General features: G+C 53.6%; 2 protein-coding genes across 12 annotated transcripts; one reads left to right on the top strand and one right to left on the bottom strand.

Moving 5' to 3' along the window:
- The first annotated feature begins 519 nt into the window (after positions 1-519).
- Positions 520-22,717, top strand: ABCC10 (ATP binding cassette subfamily C member 10). 10 transcript variants are annotated; one of them, XM_054491827.2, is made up of 22 exons: positions 522-737; positions 947-1,118; positions 5,098-6,316; positions 7,576-7,803; positions 8,719-8,875; positions 9,104-9,213; positions 10,907-10,986; positions 11,597-11,768; positions 14,227-14,325; positions 15,334-15,523; positions 16,297-16,374; positions 16,523-16,717; positions 17,152-17,302; positions 17,489-17,678; positions 17,962-18,305; positions 18,637-18,806; positions 19,611-19,771; positions 20,047-20,300; positions 21,246-21,391; positions 21,472-21,569; positions 21,785-21,897; positions 22,224-22,717. In XM_054491827.2, exons 2-22 carry the CDS (start codon positions 958-960, stop codon positions 22,384-22,386), a joined length of 4,479 nt encoding a protein of 1,492 aa, XP_054347802.2. In that variant the 5' UTR covers positions 522-737; positions 947-957; the 3' UTR covers positions 22,387-22,717. The 10 variants fall into 10 exon arrangements, 9 of the variants coding, with proteins under 9 accessions (XP_063522284.1, XP_063522287.1, XP_063522288.1 ...); XM_054491828.2 differs by having other exon boundaries at positions 522-679; XM_063666214.1 differs by having other exon boundaries at positions 520-1,118.
- On the bottom strand, positions 22,647-27,173 carry DLK2 (delta like non-canonical Notch ligand 2). Of its 2 annotated transcripts, none has more exons than XM_054491836.2 (5): positions 27,053-27,173; positions 26,714-26,777; positions 25,300-25,430; positions 24,233-24,284; positions 22,647-23,569 (listed from the first exon to the last, which is right to left on the bottom strand). In XM_054491836.2, exons 1-5 carry the CDS (start codon positions 27,126-27,128, stop codon positions 22,834-22,836), a joined length of 1,059 nt encoding a protein of 352 aa, XP_054347811.2. In that variant the 5' UTR covers positions 27,129-27,173; the 3' UTR covers positions 22,647-22,833. The 2 variants fall into 2 exon arrangements, with proteins under 2 accessions (XP_054347811.2, XP_054347810.2); XM_054491835.2 differs by having other exon boundaries at positions 24,233-24,377.
- Between the last annotated feature and the right edge of the window lie 551 nt (positions 27,174-27,724).

Consider the following 27,724-nt stretch of genomic DNA (forward strand, 5'->3'; position numbering starts at 1 on the left):
AAAAGTTGAGGCTCAAAAAAGTTAGGTAACTTGTCCAAGGTCATGCAGCCCTAGAATAATGAGGGAAAACGGTGTGTCCCAAAATGGCATTATTTGTCCGTGGAGCAGGTATGTCTGAAATGTTTGAATTTCCATCCATCCATCTATCTATCTGAGACTGAGGTCTCGCTATGCTGCTCGGACTGTTCTCGAACTCCTGGGCTCAGGCCATCCTCCTGCGATCTACTGGCGCGCATAGACTACCAGCGCGCAGGGACTACCGACGCGCGCTACCGTGCCGGCTTCCCACCTCTTCAAGAAATGGAGATTGCAATGCTTGTGCCAACTAGTAAGCTTACACAGTTGGGAGCGAATACTCCACGTGAGAGGTTATAAATGACGTTGCACTAAGGGAGGGATGGATCCTTAAACGAAAATCAGACCGCAAAGGCGTACCGAAACCCAACTGTGCGACTGCACCAGCGCGCCTGCGTGCAAAGACTATCCGAAGCAGAGAGCAGCGCGCATGCGTGCAGCTACCCGCATATGGGCGTGGAGAATAGCGCCGGCTAGGTCTTCCAGCCTCTAGGTGGGGCGCCAGCCGGGGCTGGCCCAGCACCCCGGCTTGGCAGTACTTTTTTTTTTTTTGCATACACCAGTACCCAGGATATCGGAATCCAGTGCACAGCAGCTTCTTCAGGTTTGAGGTTCCGGATGCCTGGGGGCGGAGAAACGGGAGGGGAAAAACAGACGGAAAGGTGGGTGACCAGCATCCAGAAATCCACCGGGGAAGCCTCTTCCCTTTCTACCCTTGGTACCGCGAGAATGGGCGGGGTCTGGCTTCGGGGCGGAAGCGACGGGCGGTCTCGGTTCCAGGGCGGGGCTGGAGGCGGGGAGACCCGGCTGGGAAGTGCAGGCAAAGCCGGCTGTTACCCTGCACAGCCGTCACCCTCAACTTTCCCTTCAGGTGAGGCGTCCATGGAACGACTTCTGGCCCAGCTGTGCGGCAGCAGCGCAGCGTGGCCGCTTCCGCTGTGGGAGGGGGAGACGACAGGCCACTGCTTCACCCAGCTGGTGCTCAGCGTCCTGCCCCACGCGCTCCTCGCCGTGCTCAGTGCCTGTTACTTGGGCACCCCGAGGTGGGTAGAGACGGGCGCAAGGCATCTGTCCGTGTGTGCCTGCAGATCTCACCCGCAACCTATATCTTCCGGCAGTGTCATCAGAATAGCGAGGTCTCTGGAGTAGGGCAGAAGTAGAATAAAATCTAAGTATTACTACTTAGCAGCAATGTGGCTGTTCTTGGGCAAGTACCTGCCTTCTCTGAGTCTCATTGTTGGGAGGTTTAAATGAGATAAGGAATTTAAGCATATAGTGCAGTGCCTGGCATGTTTTTAAAGGTCCAATGAGTGTCAGAAATCGTCAGAATTTTCCATTTTCAGCTACCCAGACTGAGCTGTCATGAATTGGAGGCAGAATTAGGGGAACAACGTTTTTAGCCAAAAGCGATGATGTGTTTAAGTTGTAGGCTCAGTTTCTCACCACTTCAACCCATGAAACCTTAGTGTTTCCAGATTAAGAAAAGCATACGTAGGCTCAGCTGAAGAGGAAGCAGTAGATAGACAAGAAGAGCAAAATCAAACATTAAGCCTTCCCCAATTAAGGGCTATAAGGTGTGGATGCTAAACTCAACTTGATTTTGTATTTAGTTCTTGTATGGCTAGAGATGACTAAAGTTAGTCTCATTCTGGCTGCCGAGAAGACAGGAGAGGAGGACGGTGTGATCTCTGCCTTTGGGAGTTCCTAGTCTGATGGGGGAAAGTGTCCCCATCCAAGAGATCTTTCTTGCTTTCTCATCAGACTGAGTTCCCAAAATTCTGTGCCAATTTTTAATAGCTGCTCCTCTGAAAAGGCTGTCTATGCTAGGTGATTAAGCCCTTCTAGACTTTTGTCTCTGTGTAAGAAACAAATCGGGATTCCTCCCAGACCAAGCGGATCCACAGCTTCTATCCAAGGAAGGGATTCATCCGCCCCCTGAGAAAGCAAGAAAGACCATCACGTGATCAATAGAAATTGTGCCTTACTTCACTTATCAGTCTTGTGTGTGTTGCTGAGAAGGGTTAGACAGATCGAGAATCTAAGACAGGAAAGGGCCTCAGAAGGCTTTAATTTGAAACTCACTGCTCACCGTACTGGTGAGGAAAGTGAGATTCAGAGAGGAAAAGAAACTTGAAGGGGTGATGAGGCTGGTTGATGGCCAACTTGGGACCAGTTTATGCCTCCAAGGGCCCAGTGTTCTTTCTTGGGTCCCTACATCTTAGGAAGTATATATATTTTTTTCTTTTCCTTCTTTCTTTTGTTTCTTTTGTGTGTGTGTTTGTGTGTGTGTGGTGGGCGGGCGGGGGTTGTTGTTGTTGTTGTTTTGTTTTTTGAGACACGGTCTCCCTCTGTTGCCCAGGCTGAAGTACAGTGGTGCAATCACAGTTCACTGCAGCCTCAACCTCCTGGGCTCCAGCAACCTCCCACCTCAGCCTTTTGATTTGCTGGGGCCACAAGTGCATGCCACCAGACCTGGCTAATTTTTTAAAAATTTATTTTTAATAGGCCAGGTGCAGTGGCTCAAGCCTGTAATACCAGCACTGTAGGAGGCCAGGAGTTCAAGACCAGCCTACCGACATGGCAGAATGCCATCTCTACTAAAAATACAAAAAATTGGTCGGGCCCAGTGGCTCATGCCTGTAATCCCAGCACTTTGGGAGGCTGAGACAGGCGGATCACTGGAGGTCAGGAGTTTGAAACCAGCCTGGTCAACATGGTGAAACCCCATCTTGAATCGCTTGAACCCAGGAGGGAGAGGTTGCAGTGAGCCAAGATTGCACCACTGCACTCCAGCCTGGACGACAAAGCGAGACTCTGTCTCAAAAAGAAAAAATTATTTTTAGTAGAGACAAGGCCTTGCTTTGTTGTCCAGGCTGGTCTTGAACTCTTGGGCTCAAGCAATCCTTCTGCCTCAGGCTCCTAAAGTTCTGGGTTTACAGACGTGAGCCACCATGCCCAGCCAGAAATAGAAAAAAATTTTTTTTTTTTGAGACAGGGTCTTACTCTGTCACCCAGGCTGGAGAACAGTGGCACGATCTCGGCCCACTGCAAATCCACCTCTTGGGTTCAAGCGATTCTCCTGCCTCAGCCTCCGGAGTAGCTGAGACTACAGGCGTGTGCCACCATGCCCGGCCAATTTTCATATTTTTACTAGAGATGGAGTTTCACTGTGTTACACATGGGCTGGTCTTGAACTCCTGGCCTCAGGCGATCCACCTGCCTCGGCCTCCTAAAGTGCTGGGATTACAGGCTTGAGCCACCATGCCTAGCCCAGAAATAGAATTCTTAAAGGCTGATTTTTTATTCCCATCTAAATCCCTACAAATAACTGTCATCAGGTGGACTTTTAAGAAAACCTCCAGCTACTCGGGAGGCTGAGGCAGGGGAATCGCTTGAACCTGGGAGGCGGAGGTTGCAGCGAGCTGAGATCGTGCCATTGTGCTCCAGCCTGGCGACAGAGCAAGACTCTGCATGTTAGTTTACAAGTAAACTTTTTTAGTAACCTAGCCCTGCCAACAAAGGGTGTAACAGACTCAGTCCCCTTTTTGTATGAGTTTTCAAGACATCCTGACACTCACTGCTGCAGATATATTTTCCTGTATTTGATCCTTTTTTTTTTTGATGGAGTCTCTCTTTGTCACCCAGGCTGGAGTGCAGTGGCACGATCTCAGCTCACTGCAACCTCCGCCTCCCAGGTTCAAGCGATTCTCGTGCCTCAGTGTCCCAAAGTAGCTGGGATTACAGGTGTGTGCCACCATTCCCTGCTAATTTTTGTATTTTTATTAGAGACGGGGTTTTACCATGTTGGTCAGGCTGGTCTCAAACTCCTGATCTCAAGTGATCTGCCCGCTTCAGCCTCCCAAAGTGCTGGGATTACGGACATAAGCCACTGTGACCAGCCCCTGTATTTGATTCTTAATGCAGACAGATCACCTTTTGTTTATTAAAAACATTTTTTTGTAGGCCAAGAAGATGTAAACACAAGCAAAAAGAGATATTTTTCTTTAGCTAAAGGAGTCACAAAAGCAATCCACACCACCTTCTATAATCAGTGGAAAGAGAGTAGAATATTCCAAGCCTTTATAAAGTTTAGGCTACCATATTAGAATATAAAGCTGTATGTAAGTCCGATTTTTATTCATCTAATAGTGCTCCAGGTGAATTTAAGGGTACTCTTAGGTGGATCCTTTTGTAAAAATGAATATGTACCCTTTAGCAGTTATCTGCATGAAAACTTTGGATTTTTTTTTTTTTTTTTCCTGAGACGGAGTCTCCTTCTGTCACCCAGGCTGGAGTGCATTGGCGTGATCTCAGCTCACTGCAACCTCCATCTCCTGGATTCAAGCGATTCTCCTGCCTCAGCCTCCTGAGTAGCTGGGATTGCAGGTGCCTGCCACCATGCCTGGCTAATTTTTGCGTTTTTGGTAGAGATGGGGTTTCACCATGTTGGCCAGGCTGGTCTCGAACTCCTAACCTCAGGCGATCCTCCCGTCTCAGCCTCCCAAAGTGCCAGGATTACAGGTGTGAGCCACAGCGCCCGGCCTGAATTTTTTTAAATTTTAGATTCATGAAGCATATGTGCTTGTTTGTTATTATACATGAATATATTGTGTGATGCTGAAGTTCGGGCTTTTAATGATCCCATCACCAAAGTAGCAAACATAGTACCCAGGATTTTTTTTTCCCTAGTTAGTCTTCATGTTAAGTACAATCTTACCTCAAAATTGTTAATAGCTGTGGTTTAAAAAAAAAAAATGAATCAGAAATGGTGTGGGTAGTTTAGAAAATGAGTTAGGTTCAGGTGGCCGGTTAGCTCAGTTGGTCAGAAAATGAGTTAGGTTCATCTGGGAAGACTTCCTGGGAGAGAAGACCCTGGGTTCTGAGGTAAAGTGGAGTAGGGATAAGATGTGCAAGGCAGGAAGGGAGTTGATTCCTTAGGTAAGTGAATTATTGGAGGTGAGGGGTATGTCTGGGTCTTGAGTCAACCATGATGTGCCTCCTTGTCTTCCCCCTTGTCCCCAGGAGTCCAGATTACATCCTACCTTGCAGTCCTGGATGGCGCCTCCGACTTGCAGCTTCCTTCCTGCTTTCCGTCTTCCCGCTGCTAGACCTCCTTCCAGTTGCTTTGCCACCAGGGGCAGGCCCAGGACCCATAGGGCTAGAGGTGTTGGCAGGCTGCGTGGCAGCTGTGGCCTGGATCAGCCACAGCCTGGCCCTGTGGGTGTTGGCACATTCCCCTCATGGCCACTCCCGGGGTCCCTTGGCCTTGGCCCTGGTAGCCTTGCTGCCAGCTCCAGCCCTAGTGCTGACCGTGTTGTGGCATTGCCAGCGAGGCACACTTCTGCCCCCACTTCTCCCAGGGCCCGTGGCCCGCCTATGCCTGCTCATCCTGCAGCTGGCTGCACTCTTGGCCTATGCACTGGGATGGGCAGCTCCTGGGGGACCACGAGAACCCTGGGCTCAGGAGCCCCTCCTGCCTGAGGATCAAGAACCTGAGGTGGCTGAAGATGGGGAGAGTTGGCTGTCACGCTTTTCCTATGCCTGGCTGGCACCCTTGCTGGCCCGTGGGGCCTGTGGAGAGCTCCGGCAGCCCCAGGACATTTGCCGCCTCCCCCACAGACTGCATCCAACCTACCTGGCTCGTGTCTTCCAGGCACACTGGCAGGAGGGGGCACGGCTGTGGAGGGCCTTGTATGGGGCCTTTGGACGGTGCTATCTGGCACTTGGACTGCTGAAGCTGGTGGGGACCATGTTGGGATTCTCAGGGCCCCTGTTGCTCTCCCTACTGGTGGGCTTCCTGGAAGAGGGGCAGGAGCCACTAAGCCAGGGCCTGCTCTATGCTCTGGGGCTAGCCGGTGGGGCTGTGCTGGGTGCTGTGCTGCAGAATCAGTATGGGTATGAGGTATATAAGGTAACACTTCAGGCACGAGGGGCTGTGCTGAACATCCTGTACCGCAAGGCTTTACAGCTGGGGCCCAGCCGCCCTCCTACTGGGGAGGCCCTGAACCTACTAGGCACTGACTCTGAACGGCTGCTTAACTTTGCTGGGAGCTTCCATGAAGCCTGGGGCCTGCCCCTGCAGCTGGCCATCACCCTCTACCTGCTGTACCAGCAGGTAGGCGTGGCCTTCGTGGGTGGTCTCATCTTGGCACTGCTGCTGGTACCCGTCAACAAAGTGATTGCCACCCGCATCATGGCCAGCAACCAGGAAATGCTACAGCACAAGGATGCGCGGGTTAAGGTGAGCGGGTACTTGGGGTCCCTCAGCTATCTGGAGACCCCACCCAGCCCAGGTCCCCAGGTCTTCCCATGCACACTACCTAAGGGAGTGAGAGTGACCTCAAAGTTAAGAGCTGAGACTGGAGAAAGGTAGACCTGGGTTCAAATTCTGGCTCTACACTTACTGGTTCAATCACTTCAGACAAGTCACTTAACCTATTTGGGCTTCCCCTTCCTCATCTGTAAAGTGAGAATAATAGTAGCTCACCTTGTAGAGTTGTAAGGATCTCATGAGATAATGCTTAGTGTAGTGCCAGTCACAAAGTAAGCTCTGAATACATGTGGCCATCCTCGGAGGTAGGAAGTCATCTCCCTGGCACCAAACAGGTCTTTAGGGCCAGAGCTGGGACCCAAGTCTCCAACCTCCTTATCTAGGGCACAGACCACCCCATGGCTGCATGTAGAGACCTAGGAGAACCTCAGCTGCCTCTTTGGATAGGCTGAGGGGAAGGGAATAGGTCAGTTTCCTGCCTGGGCCAACTCCAGGTGTTTAGGGTTTGGCTGAATCAGCTCTGGGTTCTGCAGTGATTGTGGGTACCTTCACAAAGGGGATGGCAGTCCTGGGGGTTCATACAGCATAGTTGTCGACCTTTAGTGGAACAGCTCAGAGTGCTTCTGGAGGGAAGGGAGGTTGATAGATGGTTATGGCGTGAGGCCTTTTCCCCTACCTGTGACAGCTACAGACGAGGAGTTTTGGCCCTTGCCCATCTTCCCTGGGCCCATTAGCCTGTTTGCCCCTGGGCTGTGGTGTGGCCTCTTATGCCTGTGTACTTCTACAGGAATAGTTTCTGTGCCACTCAAGCCGGGGGCTGGAACTGGGGGGCCAGCCCCTGAAGCCCACATCTTTTGGTTTTGGGAGATAGCCCTTTGTCCCTCATCTAATGGGAGGAGTGCTTTTACTCCACTGTGGTCACCTGGCTCCACCTTCCACCACTTCTCCTAGGAAGGTGGGGAATTCCCTCTTCAAGCTGTCCCCAGCTGGAGCAAATGGAGAAGTAAGAGAGAGACTGGGAGGGGAAGCGACCCAGGGCTGAAAAGGATTTGAAGGGCAGGATTTCCAGAAAATACTGAGGTGAGGAAGAATACCAAGACTAGGGCAGTGCAGAGTATCTGGGAGCTTAGAGTACTGAACATTCTGCCAGCAGCCTGGGGAAGGCTTGGCAGGGAAGACACACGAGCAGTGCCTCCACTTCACGCCTCTCCCTTGTCTCCTTTCCCTAGCTTGTGACAGAGCTGCTGAGTGGCATTCGGGTCATCAAGTTCTGCGGGTGGGAGCAGGCGCTGGGAGCCCGAGTAGAGGCCTGCCGGGCTCGAGAGCTGGGGCGACTCCGGGTCATCAAGTACCTGGATGCGGCCTGTGTATACCTGTGGGCTGCCCTACCGGTTGTCATCTCCATCGTCATCTTCATCACCTATGTCCTCATGGGGCACCAGCTCACTGCCACCAAGGTAAGGACCAGGAAGGAAAGGGACCAGCATCAAGGAGACTTCGGCGAAGTGAAGACAGAGGCTCGGGCCCTCAGTGCTGGCTGAGAAGGAGGGAGGGATCCCTGACTGCCTCATCTCTCAACCAAGGGAAAACTGAAGGAACCTTTTTGTGGGGGCCTTGGATATATAACCCTCCCCTCTGTGAAGGAGTTCCTTTCTTTCCTTTCCTCTACCTTTCGCTCCAGCTTCTCTAGTCAGTTCCAGGCTTGGGGTTAGGTCTCTTCATCCTAACCCCAAGGTTCTAATGGCCTTAGGAAAAAAATCTATGATCCAATCCTGGGTCTAGCCAAGGCCAGGTGATGTTGCTACTTGGAAATTCTAAAAAAAAGACTCAAAATGAGCTAGGCCTGCCTAGTTAAAAAGATGCAACCTTGGCCGGGCGCGGTGGCTCACACCTGTAATTCCAGCACTTTGGGAGGCCAAGGCAGGCGGATCACCTGAGGTCAGGAGTTCGAGACCAGCCTGACCAACATGGTGAAACCTTGTCTCTACTAAAAATATAAAAATTAACCAGGTGTGGTGATGCATGCCTGTGATCCCAGCTACTCAGGAGGCTGGGGCAGGAGAATCACTTGAACCCTGGAGGTGGAAGTTGCAGTGAGCCGAGATTATGCCACTGCACTGCAGCTTAGGTGACAGAGCAAGACTCGTCAAGAAAAAAAAAAAAAATGCAACCTGAATTGCTTGAGGAACATTGGAATTTCTAGGATTCTTTAAGTGACCATCTCTGCCACATCTGATCCCAGGATTGGCCAGCCAGCCCTTCAGTTCTGTCATTGCCCAGTTCTTCCCTCCACAGACCTGTCCACAGGGCTTCCCATAGAAACAGGCCCTTAGATAACTCCTGGGGCTTCACCCTGCTCCTACCTCACTCAGGTGTTCACGGCCCTGGCACTGGTGCGAATGCTCATTCTTCCTCTCAACAACTTCCCTTGGGTGATCAATGGCCTCCTGGAGGCCAAAGTGTCCTTGGACCGGATCCAGCTTTTCCTCGACCTTCCAAACCACAACCCCCAGGCCTACTACAGCCCAGGTAATGGGAAGCTAGTGGGCAGAACCTGGCACAGGGTGAGGAGGGAAGTGGAGCCACTTGGGTGCTGCGCATAGATGTCACCAAGAGGGCTTAGAGAGAGCGGAATCCAAAACACTCAGTTAGCTCTGGGTAGGTAGATATGGGGCTGGCAAGTCAATTACATGATTTACCCTCCCCAAGCAGATTGTGGTAGATTAGGAGCCCAAATCAAGTGGCTTCTGTGTTCAGATCCCCCCACAGAGCCATCTACAGTATTGGAGCTGCATGGAGCCTTGTTCTCCTGGGACCCAGTTGGAACCAGCCAGGAGACCTTCATCAGTCATCTCGAAGTGAAAAAGGTTTGTTGGACAGACACCCTGGGAGAGTCCTCAGACTAACGAGAGAGATGGGAACTCATGTCAGAGAAGCAGTGACCGAGCCAATCATAGCTGATGGCTCTGCAGCTCTAATTGCTGCAGGAGGGATAGGCATTTGGTGAGCAGGTTCTAATCCATGAGGAGATGACACCTCACATCTGAATCTCAGAATAGTTACACCTCTCTCTGGTCTTTAGGCAGCTTGTATCCATCCAGTCCAGACCAATGGGTGTGCTTGTCTCTCCGTGTCCCTCAGAAGCTGCAGCATTCAGAACAGGCCCTGGGGCTTATGTAGCATCTCCCCCAGATTGGGGATCTGGGGGAGAGGCCCAGCAAGTGCTTCCAAGAAATATTTTGCAAATGGGGATCCTCTGTTTAGGCTGGTGAAAAGCAATCACACCTTGTGACTCATGCTACAGCATACAAAGAAGTTAAAAATGGGGCATTCCTGGCAATAAGCCAACTCCTGTTCACCTCCTGTCCTGAGTTTTCACTCTCTCCTGACCTTTGTCCAACCCTGTGCCCCACAGCTCAACCCGGCATTCTCTGGTGGTGGCTGAATCGCCTCCACCACATTTGGCTCACGTTTCTGGCTTTGGCTGTATGTTTTGTTTTTCCTCTTAGTTTAGGCAAGACAAGGCTAGATTTGTACAAAGGAATTTTGCTAACGTGTTAGTTGGGGCTTTTCTTGGATATAAGTTACAGAAACGCACTGGAGCTAGCTTAAGCAAACAAGAATGTATAATAAGGATATAGAGATACGTTGCAGAATCCAAAGGCAGGAACGCAGCTGGATCTTAGAAACAGCCCAGAACCAGGCCTCAACTCGCAGAGCTCTCTGCTTCTGTGTGCCTCTCTCCCTGTATTTGCCTGGTTCTCTTCTCTCTGTGGACACACCCTCCATTGAGCAGAAGATGTGACTACAGAGAATGCTCGAGTTTACAAGTTACAGCCAACAAGGAGAAGCTGCCTCTGGGACCTGATCCCAAATTCCCATGGAAAGGTCTCAGAAGTGGTGCCCACTTGTAGCTGGGTCAACCCTGGCTGGCAGGGTTGGGGCATCACAGGCAGATAGAGCTTCTGAGAGCCCAGTCCCTTCTAGAGAAGGAACTAGGACATTTTTTTAAAAATTTTTTTGAGCAGGGAGATAGCTCCATGAACATATGTTATGACCAAAAAAAAAAAAAAAAAAAAAAAGGTAAACAGAAAAATTTAAACTATAAGCCACGAAATAGGGTTCTATGCAAAGCACTGCTTTTTCCCCTGAGATATGGGAAGTCTAGCCACAGGTCGACTTAGCCAGCCCATCATCCAGGCCCTAAAGCCTGGAGTTCTACCCTTCCCTCCCCCATTCTGGAGTGCCTGTCTCAAGAGTTTACCTTGGAAGTTCTTGGGTGGTTTCCTCCCATTCTCTCTGGCATGCTGCTCCCCTTCAGAGGCCCTTCACATAGACAGTGAAACTGATAGCCACTCTGAGTGGAGAAAAAAACACCCTACTTTTCTAGAGCCAACAGATCAGCCTGTGAAGTGGAGAATTCTTTCCCTGCACACTAAAGGAAGAAGAAAAGAGAAGCCTCAGTGGGAGGATTGGCAGCCCAGAGTATCAAGAGGCAGACCACTGCCACCTCTGTCCCGTCTCCTACCAATAGCAGATGCTTGTGTGGCTTCCTTGCAGGGTATGCTGGTGGGCATCGTGGGGAAGGTCGGCTGTGGGAAGAGCTCCCTGCTGGCTGCCATCGCTGGAGAGCTTCACAGGTAACCAACCTCCTATGCACCCCTGTCCTTACTTTGTCCTTTAGCAAACAGTGAACCCCTGTTATGTATTGGACACCTTTTGGGGGTCAGGGGTACTAAGAAAAGCAACGCATGGTCCCTTTATTGGGAGAGTTTTCAATCTGGAAAGAAGGAGGTGGCCAAGAAAGCGAATCATTGTAATCATTACACCAGAGTGTTTTAAATGCTATAATAGTCAGCAAAGGAATGGAAACATCCAGTGTCAGCTATTCTTTCAGAAATGTGGCTGTGCAGGGAAGGGATCCAGAGAGGAGCATAGGTTTGAGGGAGGACCTTGTTTTCAGATGGGAACAAGTACAATGTGGTGGCCATACTCTCCACTGAGCTCCTGAACAGATGTAAATACAACAGCTGCTTGGCTGTAACCAAAGAGCTATTTCTTCCCTTCTTCACCCAGAATGGGCTTCGTTAGGACCCCTTGACCTCAGGAGCTGCCAGCTCAGTCATGTGACATGAAGGGGGACCCTGTGTAGAAGACAGCAGCCTGGGGAGGCTTCTAGGAGTCAAGGGCTGGGCATGGAGGGACCCAGAGGAGAGCTGGTCCTCATATTGCTGGCCTGGCTCTCTGCAGGCTGCGTGGGCATGTGGCGGTGCGGGGGCTCTCCAAGGGCTTTGGCCTGGCCACCCAGGAACCCTGGATCCAGTTTGCCACCATCCGAGACAACATCCTCTTTGGGAAGACATTTGATGCACAGCTGTACAAGGAGGTGCTAGAAGCCTGCGCCCTCAATGATGACCTCGGTGTGAGTGCCTGGCCTTGAAACCTCTTAGCTGCCTGCTTCTCCAGTGTCCCTGACACCTCAAACCAGAGCTTTGCTTTTCTGGAAAGGAGTTGCTTCTACTCGGGCATCACTTATCTAGGAATGGCCATCGGACTGTGGTCCTCCCAGAGTGTCCAGCTGCCCCTTCTAACAGGGCCCAGTAGGGTGGTGACTGTGTGTTCTGCACAGCCGTGGGAAGAGCCCTAAGGCCTCTGGAGCTAGGGAGGGTTCCACCTGTGAGGCTTAGCTCTGCACAGCCTGGCTCCTTGTCCCCTTCTCCATACCCACTTCCCACTGGGAAGGCTTGGAAGAGTCAAAGTTTCATTTGGTTGCAGGTTACCCTAGGGAAACCTGCCAAGCTATTAGATTTCCCCTTGCCCCCAATCCAGAGTACTACATTTATAGGAGAAGAGATTCCAGATTTCTCCCTTGACTTCCCACCCAACCCTGCTGTCCCTTTCAGAAATGTCACCACCACTACCCTACCCAGGTAAATGTGGAATGTCCCTGAAAAGGAGCACTTTTAACCTTGACCATGGGGCATCCTGTATCCAGCTGTCATTCTTTTTATTCCTTTTTTTAATTAATTAATTAATTTTTTTTTTTGAGACATCGTCTTTTTTCTGTCCCCCAGGCTGGATGCAGTGGCGCCATCTTGGCTCACTGCAGCCTCTGCCTCCTGGGCTCAAATGATCCTCCCACCTCAGCCCCTCAAGTGGCTGGGACTACAGGAGTGAGCCACCACACCCAGCTAATTTTTGTTTTGTTTTGTGTTTTTGAGACGGAGTCTCACTGTGTTGCCAGGCTGGGGTGCAGTGGCACAATCTCGGCTCACTGCAACCTCCGCCTCCTGGATTCAAGCGATTCTCCTGCCTCAGCCTCTCAAGTAGCTGGGACTACAGCTGCGTGCCACCACACCCAGCTAATTTTTGTATTTCTAGTAGAGACGGGGTTTCACCATGTTGGCCAGGATGGTCTCCATCTCCTGACCTTGTGATCCGCCCACCTCAGCTTCCCAAAGTGCTGGGATTACAGGCGTGAGCCACCGCGCCTGGCCCACTACCTTGTCTTTTTAACAGGCAAGGTAGTAAGATATCTTGGGCAGATTTGATGTAAACGCTTTTATAGGTTTTTACTTTTTTGTGTGTGTGAGACAGAGTCTTGCTCTGTCGCTCAGGCTGAAGTGCAGTGGAATGATCTCGGCTCACTGCAACCTCTGCCTGTCGGGTTCAAGTAATTCTCCTGCCTCAGCCTCCTGAGTAGCTGGGACTACAGGTGTAAGCCACCACGCCTGCCTAATTTTTGTATTTTTAGTAGAGATGGGGTTTCACCATGTTGCCCAGGCTGGTCTCGAACTCTTGGGCTCAAGTGATCCGCCCGCCTTGGCCTCCCAAAGTGCTGGGATTACAGGCGTGAGCCACTGTGCCCGCCCCAGCTTTTGTAGGTTTTTAGAGAAGGAATGTACTACCTCCAAGCCTCCTTGTGGTCTCAGGAATGGTCTACTAAGCAAAGGGATTCCCTTCCTCACGCAGAGGAAGCACCTGTGATCCACTAGATGGTGAGTCCCCTGAGCTAAAAGCTTTGTTGTTCATCTCTTTCCTTAGTGCCTACAACAGTACCTAGGACTTAGCAGACTTGAGAAAGCAATGAATGATTGGCCAGGCGTGGTGGCTCATGCCTGTAATCCTAGCATTTTGGGAGGCCAAGGAGGGTGGATCACTTGAGGTCAGGAGTTCAAGACCACCCAGGGCAGCCAGGCTTACAGTGGTGGCTCACGCCTGTAATGCCAGCACTTTGGAAGTCCAAGGTGGGCAGATCACGAGGTCAGGAGTTCGAGACCAGCCTGGCCAACATAGTGAAACCCCATCTCTACTAAAAATACAAAAAATGGCTGGGCGTGGTGGTGGGTGCCTGTAATCCCAGCTACTCGGGAGGCTGAGGCAGGAGAATCTAGCTTGAACCCAGGAGGCGGAGGTTTCAGTGAGCTGAGATTGTGTCACTGCACTCCAGCCTGGCGACAGAGCGAGACTCTGTCTCAAAAAAAAAAAAAAAAAAAAAAAAGGGTAGTAAATGTAACAAAGTAGTTAAGAATCTGAATCTGAACTCGTGTCCTGCCCCTTACTAGCTGTGGGCCAGTTAGTTAATCTGTCTGAGCTTTGGTTGCACCTGAGAAAAGGAAATGATACCATCTTCATAAGATTACATTGGGGCTTGAATGAGAGAATGCCTGTAAAGTGCTAGGCACATAGTTAGTGTTCGATAAATGCTTGATGTTATTGGAATTATGTCTCGTCTCCTCTGACTAGCTCACCCCAAATTTAAGTCTACTCTCCTCAAGCTCCCTACTTCTCTTGACTCCCACTATCTCCTGCAAAGGGATAGGAAGTGGGCCAGAAGGTAATGGGAGCTCCCTGACCCACTGGGGCACCTGTTCCATCAGATCCTGCCTGCTGGAGACCAGACAGAGGTGGGGGAGAAGGGTGTCACCCTTAGCGGAGGACAGCGTGCCCGGATTGCCCTTGCTCGTGCTGTCTACCAGGTCAGTTAAAGATGGAGGTTGCAGTGGCAGGGAGGTGGGGGGAGTCCAGAGCCTTGGGAGCTTGGCTGAGTTAGGAGGATAGGAATATTTTCCTTAGCATCTGGTTCCTTCCCTCTTCCCTTGCATGTTCCTGAGGTATTGGCCATCCCATCCCCTTTTGCAGATTTAAGGCAGAGTTCAAGGCCTTTAAAAAGTATTTGTAGGCTGGGCATGGTGGCTTAGGTCTGTAATCCCAGCACTTTGGGAGGCTAAGGCAGGAGGATTGCTTGGGCCCAGGAGTTCAAGATCAGCCTGGGCAATGTGGCAAAACCCTGTCTCTACAAAAAATAATTTTAAAAAGTTAGTTGGTGTAATCCTAGCACTTTGAGAGGCGGAGGAGGGTGGATCACTTGAGGTCAGCAGTTCGAGACCAGCCTGGCCAACATGGTGAAATCCCATCTCTACTGAAAAACATACAAAAATTAGCTGGGCATAGTGGCACATGCCTGTAATTCCAGCTACTCGGGAGGCTGAGGCAGGAGAATCGCTTGAACCCGAGAAGCAGAGGTTGCAGTGAGCCAAGATCACACCATTGCACTCCAGCCTGGGTGACGAGAATGAAACCCTGTCTCCAAAAAAATTTAGCTGGGCTTGATAGCATGCACCTGTAGTCCCAGCTACTCAGGAGGCTGAGGTGGGAAGGATCACTTGAGCCTGGGAAGTTGAGGCTGCAGTGAGTGGTGTTCATGCCACTGCACTCCAGCCTGGGCAACAGAGCGAGACCATGTCTCAAAAAAAAAAAAAATGTTATATGGGCTGAGGGCCTGGGACCTAGGAAAGCTGAGTGCTGGCCCTGGGGTGCTGTTCTTTCTTGCCTGAAGGGATGTCCACCCTCAGGTCTCACCTCCTTCTCTGCTAGTGTAGGGGTAGCCCCCAGAGTTTCTCTCAACTGTCTTCTCTGATCACTTTGAGATCTTCTCAGGAGAGCCTTTGGGTCCTGGTGCCCACAGTACCCTCACGTCTCCATAGGAAAAGGAGCTCTATCTCCTTGATGACCCTCTGGCCGCTGTGGATGCAGATGTGGCCAACCACCTGCTGCACAGGTGCATCCTGGGCGTGCTGAGCCACACCACACGGCTGCTCTGCACCCACCGCACTGAGTACCTGGAGAGGGCTGACGCGGTGCTGCTGATGGAGGCCGGGCGCCTCATCCGGGCTGGTAATGGGGGCAGGAGCCCCGTGTGAGGGAGGTGTCTACCCAGGTCTGGCAGGGGATTGTGAAGTACAGACTCTGCCACCTGCTGCATGTGTGCCCTGAGCCAGTCATTGCTGCCTCCTGCCTTCACAGAACTGGTGTGAGGAACTGGGAGAACAGGAGGGAAAAGGAGCACGTTGGTAAAATGCCGGTGTATTTGGGACTCATGGGCTTCGTGACTGGGTGCTCTTGGGAACTTAAAGGGCCAGGGTCTCTGAGAACATTCTCATATCTTCAGAGAAGAGAAAGGAGTCAGGTTTAGAATGGTCTTTTTGTAAAAACAAAAATTTTTAAACTCTGAAAGATTTTTATGCAGAGGGATGTGACCACCTGCAAGTTCACTGGGAGAGAAATAGGAGGAAATGAAGCTCCAACCAGATATTAGGAATTGAGTGAAGCATGAGAAAAAGCTCTGCAGTAACGAGAAGTAACCCTGGACAGAGTGGCAGGCGTAGCTCTGGCGGTCCTCTTGGGGATGGACATTCGTCCTTCTCTGCTGGTCGGAATCGAGGTTTACAAGGATGGACTTGAGTCCTGCTCGAAGTCTAGGGGTATCCAGAGCAGGGCAGGTTAGAGAGGGAGGCCTAAGAGTCCTGCTCAAGGTTTAGGGGTATCCTGCTAAGGTGGGTTAGAGGGGGAGGCCTAAGAGGATGAGAGGTGGGATCTGCACATGCACTGAGAAAGGCATAGTATAGACTCAGAACAGTTCCCTCCCAATCTCCCCTTCTACCTTCCAGGACCTCCCTCTGAGATTCTGCCACTGGTACAAGCTGTCCCCAAAGCCTGGGCTGAGAATGGACAAGAGTCTGACTCAGGTATGGCTCCCCAGTGGGAGAAAAGGGCTTGCTTTTCACTGCCACACTGTAGAGCTTTTTCTGCAAAGGCTGCCCATTCCTCTGAAATACTGAGTTTTCAGCTGGCACCCTGCAAGCTTCATTCTTCCATGACCCCTGATTCTCACAGCCACAGCCCAGTCAGTACAGAACCCAGAGAAAACAAAGGAGGGGCTGGAGGAGGAGCAGAGCACATCTGGTCGCCTGCTGCAGGAAGAAAGCAAGAAGGAGGGCGCCGTGGCCTTGCACGTGTACCAAGCTTACTGGAAGGCCATGGGCCAGGGCTTGGCCTTAGCCATCCTCTTCTCTCTGTTCCTCATGCAAGGTGAGAGTGTGCCTGGGAGTCTCTTACATCGTAACGGCTGTGCTGTCTAGGTGCCCATTACCTTGCACTAATCATTACAAAGCCCAGAGACTCACCAAGCATGGGTCACAGCTGGGACAAAAGCCGTACTCCTAATTCTGAGAGATGCCCAGGGGCCAGAGGCATGTGCTCTATAGCTGGCTTCTGTTCTGCCCCCTAGGTTAGCTCCCATTCTGCAAGTCTGAGATCCTGTTCTCCCCAGAGCTGAAGGGTGACGGGCCTATGAGAGAAGCCCACACTAGGGAGGATATGGGGTAGTGGCAAGGTGGGGAGGCCAGGCCAGGCGGATGGAGATGGGCAGGAACCAGAGGCAAGGGCGGAGAAAGGAGGCACTGGAATAGAATGAACGAGGGAGAGGCGCCTCTTACAGCTTTTTCCTTCCTGTCCCCACCCAGCCACGCGGAACGCTGCTGACTGGTGGCTCTCCCACTGGATCTCTCAGCTGAAGGCTGAGAATAGCTCCCATGAGGCGCAGGCCTCCACCAGCCTAGCTTCTATGGGGCTCTTCTCTCCGCAGCTGCTCCTCTTTTCCCCTGGAAACTTCTAGTGAGTGGCTGGGGCTGGGGGTAGGCCTGGTGCTCTCAGAGTGGTCTCCAGGCAGGGAGTGAGGGTTGTGGCCGGTATTCCAGATGCTGTGGCTTCTGGAGGGTGGGAGAGATGGCATGGGGGAGGAGAAAGGACCCCCGAGTGGCCCTACTTTTGGTTACCCACAGCCCCCTCCTCACCACCCAGCACCCCAGTGTTCCCACTGCCCAAAGCTGCCCCCAATGGCTCCTCAGACATCCGTTTCTACCTCACCGTATATGCGACCATTGCTGGTGTCAATTCCCTCTGCACCCTTCTCCGGGCAGTGCTCTTTGCGGCAGGCACCCTTCAAGCAGCTGCCACTCTGCATCGCCGCCTGCTTCATCGAGTCCTTATGGTGAGGGGCTGGGACCTCGGGGGTAGGGGAGTGCAGTCCTAGCCCTGTGGAGTGTCCTGCCAATACTTGGGCTCCACTGGGGATGGAAGAGTCTTTCCTGCCCTGGGATATTCTTCCTCAACCTCTGCCAATCTCTCTTCTCTGCCCCCAAATTCTGGGGATATTTTAGTCCTTCCCTATTCTCTATCTTGGGCCTTCCCCTCCACCCCACCTCCCCCAGGGCTGCCCGCCAACCCCTCTTCTGCCAGACTCTGTCCTGGCCCAATCAGCGTCCTTCTCCCAGGCACCAGTGACTTTCTTCAATGCCACACCCACGGGCCGGATCCTAAACCGCTTCTCCTCTGACGTGGCCTGTGCGGATGACAGCCTGCCCTTCATCCTCAACATCCTCCTGGCCAACGTGGCAGGCCTGCTGGGGCTCCTGGCCGTGCTGGGCTCTGGCCTGCCCTGGCTGCTGCTGCTGCTGCCGCCTTTGAGCATCATCTACTATCACGTGCAGCGCCACTACAGGGCCTCCTCACGGGAGCTGCGGCGCCTGGGCAGCCTCACCCTGTCTCCACTCTATAGCCATCTGGCCGATACCTTGGCTGGCCTCTCTGTGCTCCGGGCCACAGGGGCCACCTACAGGTGTGTGAATCAGAGCCCAGGGGGATGAGGTGTTGGGGGGAGAGGAAAAGAGAGACCTCCGAGAAGAGGAATATGCAGGGTATGGTTGGTTTAGCCCTGCTGGGGACAAGGGATGGGGAAGGAGGAAAGCAACAGAAGGAGATAGGGAGGCAGAGCAGACCCCCACTTTGAAAGAGCACAGTGGCATCTGCAGCCCTGAGGGAGGCCTGTGGGTATATAGATCAGCTCCCAAGAAGGAGCTGCTCAATAAGGGCCTTCCCTGTTGAGGCCCTGAGGCTGGGTGGCTCAGGGCAACAGTGGAGTGGCCTCACATCCCTCTGGCCTTCCCTAGGTTTGAGGAGGAGAACCTGCGACTCCTTGAGCTAAACCAGAGGTGCCAGTTTGCCACCAGTGCCACCATGCAGTGGCTGGACATTCGGCTACAGCTCATGGGGGCAGCAGTGGTCAGCGCTATCGCAGGCATCGCTCTGGTGCAGCACCAGCAGGGCCTCGCTAACCCAGGTGCCACCCAGGACCCCTCACCCCTACCTCACCCGCAAGTTAGTCCACCCCTCTCCCAGATCTCTCCCTGCACCATCCCCCCAACATTTGCACCTCCCACCCAGGGTTCCCTGTGAGGGTATATCATGATTATCATCATCACCCCCATTTGGAGTTGAGGAGACAGTCCCTAGGAGGGACTTGCCCAGGTGGTGGTGGCTCGGGGACTAGAATGAGTCTTCTGAGCTGCTGGTCTCAGTCCCTTCCCTGCTTCCACCCCGTCCCCACCGCACTGCCCCAGCCCGCTTCAGTCTCCCACATGCCATCCCTCCCAGCTTCTCCAGGCCCACCCCCTGCCCTGCATCCAGCCTCCTGTACTTCTGGCTAGGTCCTATCACCCTCCTGCTTCTCTGTTGCTTCCTTTTTTTTTTTTTTTTTTTTTGGAGATGGAGTCTCGCTCTGTTGCCCAGGCTGGAGTGCAGTGGCATGATCTTGGCTCACTGCAACCTCTGCCTCCTGGGTTCAAGCAATTCTCCTGCCTCAGCCTCCCAAGTAGCTGGGATTACAGGCGCCCGCCACCACGCCCAGCTAATTTTTGTATTTTTTGTAGAGACGGGGTTTCACCATGTTGGCCAGGCTGGTCTCAAACTCCTGACCTCGTGATCCACCCGCCTCGGCCTCCCAAAGTGCTGGAATTACAGGCGTGAGCCACCGCGTCCAGCCTCTGTTGCTTCCTTTAAATGCCGGCAGTCCACAGCTTGGGGAGTCTCCCACACACGTCCCGGTGTCCAAGCTCTCCCAGCAGCTGGTACTCCTCTCCCCCAGGGCTGGTGGGCCTGTCGCTGTCTTACGCCCTGTCCCTGACGGGCCTGCTCTCGGGCCTGGTGAGCAGCTTCACACAGACAGAGGCCATGCTGGTGAGCGTCGAGCGGCTGGAAGAGTACTCCTGTGACCTGCCCCAGGAACCCCAGGGCCAGCCACTGCAGGTGGGCCTGTACCCCCACCCCAGGCCAAAGCTCTGGAACCCTGAAGGCCCCAGTCTCCCCCGCAATTCCTTTCTTTTTGCCCACCCATCTTTCTCAGCTCCCATAACCTCTCTTCATGATGACCACAATTCTTCACCATGTCCCTTTTTCCCCATCTCTCATTCTCTCATTCCTCTCACACTGTCCATTTCTCATTATTCTCCCCTCCTCACCATCGCTCCTCATCTCCCCTATCTCCCTCTCCCCCTCTATCTCCCACCCATGGACCCCACCAGTTGAGCACCGGCTGGCTGACCCAGGGGGGCGTGGAGTTCCAGGACGTGGTGTTGGCGTACCGGCCAGGGCTGCCAAATGCCCTGGATGGAGTGACTTTTTGCGTGCAGCCTGGAGAGAAGTTGGGCATCGTGGGCCGCACGGGCTCCGGCAAGTCTTCCCTGTTGTTGGTGCTCTTCCGGCTGCTAGAGCCCAGTTCAGGGCGAGTGCTGCTGGACGGCGTGGACACCAGCCAGCTGGAGCTGGCCCAGCTCAGGTCTGGGGGAGATGGACTTGGGAGGAGAAGGGGGGAACCAGAACTACTGGCACTTAGAGGAGGGCACAGCTAGGAAGGCTTTATATAAACTCAGGGCAGCCAGGGCTGATCAGGGGGCTGAAATGGAGGACAGGATGAACAGGCGAGGACAGCGAACTCCTAGTGCCCAGGTCCAGATTCATGGCTGGTGATCTCCAGGTCTTCCTCGCCCTGACCCAGGCCACCTTTCCAGCTTCATCTTTCTTGTACTTCCCACCATACATCCTCCACTCTTGTGCCCCAAGATACTGATCCCCTGAGTCCTAAGGCTCAGCAGGCAGTGCTTCAGACAGCTTGAGACCTGAACCGGTTGCCCTTGGCTTCAGGTGGCCTCACTGGAGGGTATACACCCCTTCCCTACCCCCAGGTCAACCTAGTGTCATTTTCTCTGAGTACGGTGACATAGAAAAGGTAGGGAAGCTGTATCCTAAAGCCCTAGGCCTGCCTCTTCTGCCTTCTCTTCTAAGCTGTGGTGGCCCTACCTTATAGCTCCATCATGTCTTCAGGACCCAATTCTAGGCCCACTCCAACCTTGAAGTGTCACCTGCCCTTTCAGTCGCTCTGGTCATTCCCTGCGTAGCCACTGCCACCCCTGGAGTCAGTGCCACACAGTTTAGCCCATTTGTTTGCTCTGGTTTGTGTGTGTGCACCTCCGTGAAATGTAGGCTTCTTGAGGACAGAGTCCACCCTTTGGTTTCTTCGGTATTGCTCATAGCACTGGCACAGTTCTAGGTACCCAGCTACTAACAGATCATTTGGTGGGGATGGGGTGGGGAGCAGAGTGGGGTTATGTTCAGGTCTCATCCCCAGGCTTTCGTGGAGGTGCTAGTCCTGTAGTCAGAAACTGAGCTGGGAGCAGAAGTGGCTACATCTCCAACCGCTAGACTCCATGTCATTGTCCCCCAGATCCCAGCTGGCTATCATCGCCCAGGAGCCCTTTTTGTTCAGTGGGACTGTTCGGGAAAACCTGGATCCCCGGGGCCTACATAAGGACAGGGCCTTGTGGCAGGCCCTGGAGCAGTGCCACCTGAGTGAGGTGATTACATCCATGGGTGAGTGCTGGACCCTGACCTTAGAGGAAGAAGGGAGCAGGGAGGGCCTGGGCCCTGCAACGAAGATGCTTTCCTTGCAGGTGGTCTGGATGGTGAGCTGGGTGAGGGGGGCCGGAGCTTATCTCTTGGGCAGAGGCAGCTGTTGTGTCTGGCCAGGGCTCTCCTCACAGATGCCAAGGTAAGGTGAGAGAAAGAGACATTCGAGAGGGCCAGGAAGAAGGCGGGGGGCCAGGAGGTGGGGAGGTAGAGTGGGGAGAGGTTTTAGGGGACCAAGTTCATTTTCCTTTTAGAGCTGGAAGGGGAGCTGTGGTAGGGGCTGTTGCTTGGGCCAGGCCCAGCCCACCCTACAGCCTCTCCTTCCTTGTTGTCCCCTACCCCATTCCCATATTCCAGATCCTGTGTATCGATGAGGCCACAGCAAGCGTGGACCAGAAGACAGACCAGCTACTCCAGCAGACCATCTGCAAACGCTTTGCCAACAAGACAGTGCTGACCATTGCCCATAGGTATGTAAACGCCTGGTAACAGCCTAATCAGGGACTGTGGTAGCATGCACCCAGAGCCTCCATTGCTTTCAGGGACCCTAGTGGTCAGGGCCTTAGAGATCCTGCACCCCCAAATCTCAGCTCCTCCTTCTCCAGGTACTGCCTAGGGCCCTTTATAGCACATTATCTGAGGGACTCTGCAGTCCCTTCCCCAGCACCAAGCCAGGGGCTAAAGCCTGTGGGGACAGACCTGTGGTGTCCCGAGGGGACAGGAGGGAAAGCAGGTCAGTGTTCTCACTTAGGGCATCATCCCTCATTCCCTACACTGACCATCTTCCCCCTCACAGGCTCAACACGATCCTGAACTCAGACCGGGTACTGGTGCTACAAGCAGGAAGAGTGGTAGAGCTGGACTCCCCGGCCACCCTGTGCAACCAGCCCCACTCGCTGTTCCAGCAGCTGCTGCAGAGCAGCCAGCAGGGAGTCCCCGCCTCACTTGGAGGTCCCTGAGCCCAATCCCACACCCTGTAGAGTTCTCCCCTCTCTCTGATCCAGGCCGGGCCTGTACAGAGGTGCTGGCTGCTTTTTTACATTCTCCTCTGGGGCTCTACCTCTCCACACTTCCCCAGAAGGGAAAAGGGCACCCTGGGTTACTCTTTGGAAATCACTCTTTGGTGGTCAGCATCCTGAGGCTTCCCCAGAACCAGGCCTCTGCTCTGGCCCTCTTGCATCTGGAACGCCAGGTGGGTTTTTCTGGCATAGGAGCCCACTTGCATTTTCATAGTTTTATTTGATAAAATTCCATCTTACATTCTGTGTATTAAAAAAATAATATTTCTGGTGTGAGGCTGAGGTTTCCTCTATGTGTGTACCCAAGCTGAAGGGTGGTGAGAAAGGACCACTCCAGTCTGAGGGGTGGAAGAGGTGAGGAAGGGGGCCAGAAAGCCCCCACCTCCATCACAGTGCTGTGGTCTTTCCAGGCTCAGGGGGCAAGTCAGGTGGCAGGGGGAGCCCTGCCGGCAGCATGCTAACCTGACACTCTTGGTCCTGGCACGCTGGAGCATAGCGTGGGACAGGATAGCAACAGGGTCCAGGGGGGCAGACACCCCGGCGCCAGGCCCTCAGGGTCAGCAACACAGTAGCCAGAACCAGGGCAGCAGTGAGGGCCCCAAACACCACCAGGGCCACCAAGCTAGGCTCTCCTAGCCCAGCCTCTTGCCTCCGCACCACCTCCTTCACTGAGATCCGCAGCAGACCAGCCCCTGCGCTGTGGGGGGCTGGCCCCGTGGCAGGTACCACTACAGCTGAGGTGGGCCCTAGAGGGGTGTCCACTGTGGTTGGGGGGTCTGGGACAGGTAAGACAAGCTCACAAGTCTTGCCACCATAGCCACTGGGGCAGAGACAGTCGAAGTCATGGACACGGTCCCGACAGCGGGCCCCTCTCTGGCATGGGCGGCTGGCACAGTCATCCAGGTTGATGGTGCAGAAGCGCCCAGCAAAGCCCTCAGGACAGAGGCAGGAGAAGCGGTTTATGCCATCAAGGCAGGTGGCACCGTTAGCACAAGGCCGCATCAGGCAGTCATCCACATTTACCTCACAGCGGGCACCCACAAAGCCCACCAAGCAGCGGCACGTGAAGTTGAGCGCAAAGCCCTGGTCGTCCTGGCACTGCCCGCCATTGCGGCATGGGGAGCTGCAGTAGGGATGAGAGACGACATGATAACCAACTTACCAACACCTGTAGGGCAGCCCAGGTCAGTATCCTGACCACTGCCTGCCATGTCACCTTGGGCTACGCTCTCTAAGCCTCAAATACCTCATTTTAAAAATGAGAATAAAAATAGTACCCAGCTTCCCTAATTGTGAGGGTTAAGTGAAATAATCAATGTCAAGCCGATAGCACAGGGCTCGGCCAGAAGACAGGGCTCAGGATAAATGTGCTATTATTATCCTCGCAGGCTCCTGGGCCTGATGCGGAAATGAGGACAAGTCCAGCCCTGCAGGCTGTTTCCTCATCCCTACTGTGACGCAGAAGGGTGCAAGCCAGCATTCAGGAGAGGATGAGGAGAGACCCAGGCCCCTCAATCTCCCCACACCCACCCTCCCCAACCAGAACAGTCACACGTTTGTTACCCCTCTAGCTCCTATAGATTGTTGAAGAAATGGCTCAGAAGGTACAAAAAAAAGTTGAGAAACCCTGAACTAGGAACACTTTGGCACGTAGGGGTTTTATCTGAGTGTCCCTGTGTGGGTCTGACTCTCAGTCCCCCACCCTCCCAACAGTCCTGCCTCTTTTCTCATCCCATCACCAGGTTCTGGTCTAACCTTCCACTCACCCTGAGGGCCCAGCACTCACCCTGCCTGTTCACAGGGTCCAGCCTTGCGCTCGCAGTCACGCCCATGGAAGCCTGGTAAGCACACACAATGGTACTCACCGCCCCCGTCATACATGCACTGGCCTCCATTCTGGCAGGGGGACTGCGTGGTACAGATATGTTCATCTGGAGAAGGGACAGGAAAGGCTCTGGGATAACCCCTCCCATCTGGTCCCCAGACCAGACTTGTCCATGCCTTCCAGGCCCCAGGTTCTGTAGGTGTGGCTATACTACAAACCCAGCCCAGGCTGGCGTGGTATACTAGGGAGAGACAACAACACTGAATTTGGAGTCAGGAGGCTCCTGGCCCTGGCTCTCAGTCTGTCTCAAACTGACCTTGGGCTGGGTGCGGTGGCTCATGCCTGTAATCCCAGCACTTTGGAAGACCAAGGTGGGCAGATGACTTGAGGTCAGGAGTTCAAGACCAGCCTGGCCAACATGGCAAAACCCCATCTCTACTAAAAATACAAACATTAGGCCGGTGCAGTGGCTTGTGCCTATAATTCCAGCACTTTGGGAGGCCGAGGCGGGTGGATCACTTGAGGTCAGGAGTTCGAGACCAGCCTGGCCAACATGGTGAAACCCCATCTCTACTAAAAATACAAAAATTAGCCGAGGTGGTGGGTGCCTGTAATTCCAGCTACTGGGGAGGCTGAGGCACGAGAATCACTTGAACCCAGGAGGCGGAGGTTACAGTGAGCCGAGATCGCACCACTGCACTCCAGCCTGGGTGACAGAGTGAGACTCCATCTCAAAACAAAACAAACAAAAAAACAAACCTGACTTTGAGCAGGTTCTAGCTCTTCTGTGGGCCTTAGTCTCCTCATCTGTAAAATGAGTACAATTTTTAGCAGCTGTGTTTCCTACCCCATGGGGTTATGCTGAGGATCAATTCAGACAACATATAAAAAGTCTAAGATAAAAAAATGACAAAATACCATGTATTTGAGGGTTTGACAAGGACACAATAGGCACTCAATAAATACTGATGGCTGTTCCCCTAAGAACATGGGGTTCCCAACCAAAAGCTACCCTTCCTCCCCCCTACCTTTGTCACAGAACTTGCCTGCCCAGCCACTGTGGCAGATGCACTGCCATGGCTGGTGGCAGGTACCGTGCTGGCAGCCAGGCATCCTCACACAGCGCTCACAGTGCAGCCCCTCCCAGCCCGGGTCACACCTGATGGGGAGAAGCACAGGGTCAGGGCTCTGGGTCGTGGATGTAAAGAAATGGAGGAGACAGAACCAGAGCTTCTAGAAGCCAAGAGGACGTATGACAGCCCCTAAGGGAAAGCAGACCTGTCCCAGGTAGGTGTAGGACTATGCAGGGTCATAGGACACATATATGGAATCAGACCATCAGACACCAGCACTCAAACCCTGGTTCTGTACTTTAACCTGAGCCTCAGTTTTCTCACCTGTAAATTGGGGATACACTTTGCAGGGTTGAGTAGGGGAAGAAATAAGATGTCTGTAAATGCCTCCAGTACCCCTCCTGGCATGTCTGAGGTGCTCACAAACATTTAAAGAAGAATGACCTTGAAAAGCCATCAGGGCCGGGGCGCGGTTGCTCACGCCTGTAATCCCAGCACTTTGGGAGGTCGAGGCAGGTGGATCACTTGAGGTCAGGAGTTCAAGACCAGCCTGGCCAACTGGGTGAAACCCCATCTCTACAAAAAATACAAAAAATTACCCGGGCATGGTGGTGTGCATCTGTAATCCATTATTGAAGAGGCCGAGGCAGGGGAACTTGAACACAAGAGGCAGAGGTTGCAGTGAGCTGAGATTGTGCCACTGCACTCCAGCCTTGGCAACAAAGCGAGACTCCGTCTCAAAAACAAAAAAAAATAAAAACAAAAAAGGTCATCAGGACTATCCTCCCACCATGATTCCAGGGCAAACACTTGACCCATATTTTAAAAGCCCTCCAGGGGTGAAGAGTCTCGAAGACCCCCAGCCAATTGAACTACCTGCCTCATCAGCTCATTTTCTTATGTCCACTTTCCTCCTGCTACAGAATTTGCCCAATCTCCACCCTCCACCCCAGTGAGTCAACTACTCAAACTCATCAAGAAAGATCCTCTTTCATTGTAAGTGTTTCTCCCCAGCAACTCTCCCTGCAGCATTTCTTTTCCAGGCTAAACCATTTCTCTTTCCCTTTTTCCTTTATCTTTCCATTACCTCATGGCACCCAATCCCCAAGCTCTCTCAAGCTTTAGGTCTCTCTCCCTGTCAGGAGTTCAGACAATCCCTAGATCAGACTTGGGAGATTAAAGAAGTGGGGAGATAAAAACTAGAAGAAGCCAGAGAGGTGAGGTAAAGGGGAAAGGGGGGCTGGCCAGTCAGCCATAGGAGTGATGAGGCATGAAGAGTAGAGTCTGAAGCCCCTAGACACTGTTGTGCATGTGAAGGGCTTAGAAATGGGTACCAAAGGGTTTGGGGGCACGTGCTCAGGACAGGTACCTGCAGGAGCCGTCAGGCGCACAGCAGCCGTGGGCCAGGTCACAGTGGGAGCTGCAGTCATCGGCTGCAAGAGATTGATGTGGGAGGGATGAGTCTGAGTCAGGGCACAGCTCGCTGGGATGCGGGACTCAGGAGAGGACTGGGGTTCCAGTAACTGAGCGGACTCAGCCCTAGGGCAGGATATAACACAGAAACTCATCCCATTCCAAAAAGGCAGCCTCTGTCTTGCTTGCCCCGCGGGTCGGAGCGACTGCAGTGCCGTCTCCGGCCGGCAGAGGTCAACGTGCAAGCGAGGACGGCTGGACAGGGCCGCGATTGGAGCCCAGTGGGCGCGCTCACCTCGGACAGGCTGACCGGGAGCCCCCAGAATGCACAACAGGCACACGAGATGCAGGCAGCGGCAGCCGCTGGGCATGGTCAGCGCCGGCCCCAGGAGGGCCGGACGGATGGACGGCCGGACGCGTGGACACCTGTGGGACGGCACCGGTTGGGAGGCGGCCGGACGCGGAGATAGCCGCACGGATACGGGTTCCAAGTGACAGGAGCCGACGAGGGAGAGGGGCGCCGGGACAGAAGAAGGGGATGGGGGTAGCGGGAGGATGGGGGCAGGGAAGGGTTGAGCAGGCGAAGAGAGCGAGGAGAGCGAAGACAGGAACCCGGGAGCGGGGTCTGCAAGGAGGCGAAAGATGGGCAGCACGGAGCGAGGCCAGGCGCGGCAATGGCTGGGGCTGGGATCGCAGTCAGGACGGAGGGGTCCGCGGGATGGGGACAGCGCCGAGAGGCGGCCTTGAGCACGGAGGGGACGCGGGGGCCGGAGGGAGGGACGGTTCCCGGCAGCGAGCAGTCTCCGCCCCACAGCTCCGACAGCCCCCCCGCCACTTTCTCCCACGTCCCCTTTCTATCTCCGCCACGCTGGGCTCGGCGGCGGCGCGGGGCCTGGAATCCCCACCGCGCCAGTAGCCCTGCGCGCCCTGTCCCCGCAGTCCTCACCTCCGGCGGGGAGGTGGCGCG

Source organism: Pongo pygmaeus, chromosome 5 (genome assembly GCF_028885625.2).
Source record: "Pongo pygmaeus isolate AG05252 chromosome 5, NHGRI_mPonPyg2-v2.0_pri, whole genome shotgun sequence".
In the NCBI taxonomy this organism is placed as follows: domain Eukaryota; kingdom Metazoa; phylum Chordata; class Mammalia; order Primates; family Hominidae; genus Pongo; species Pongo pygmaeus.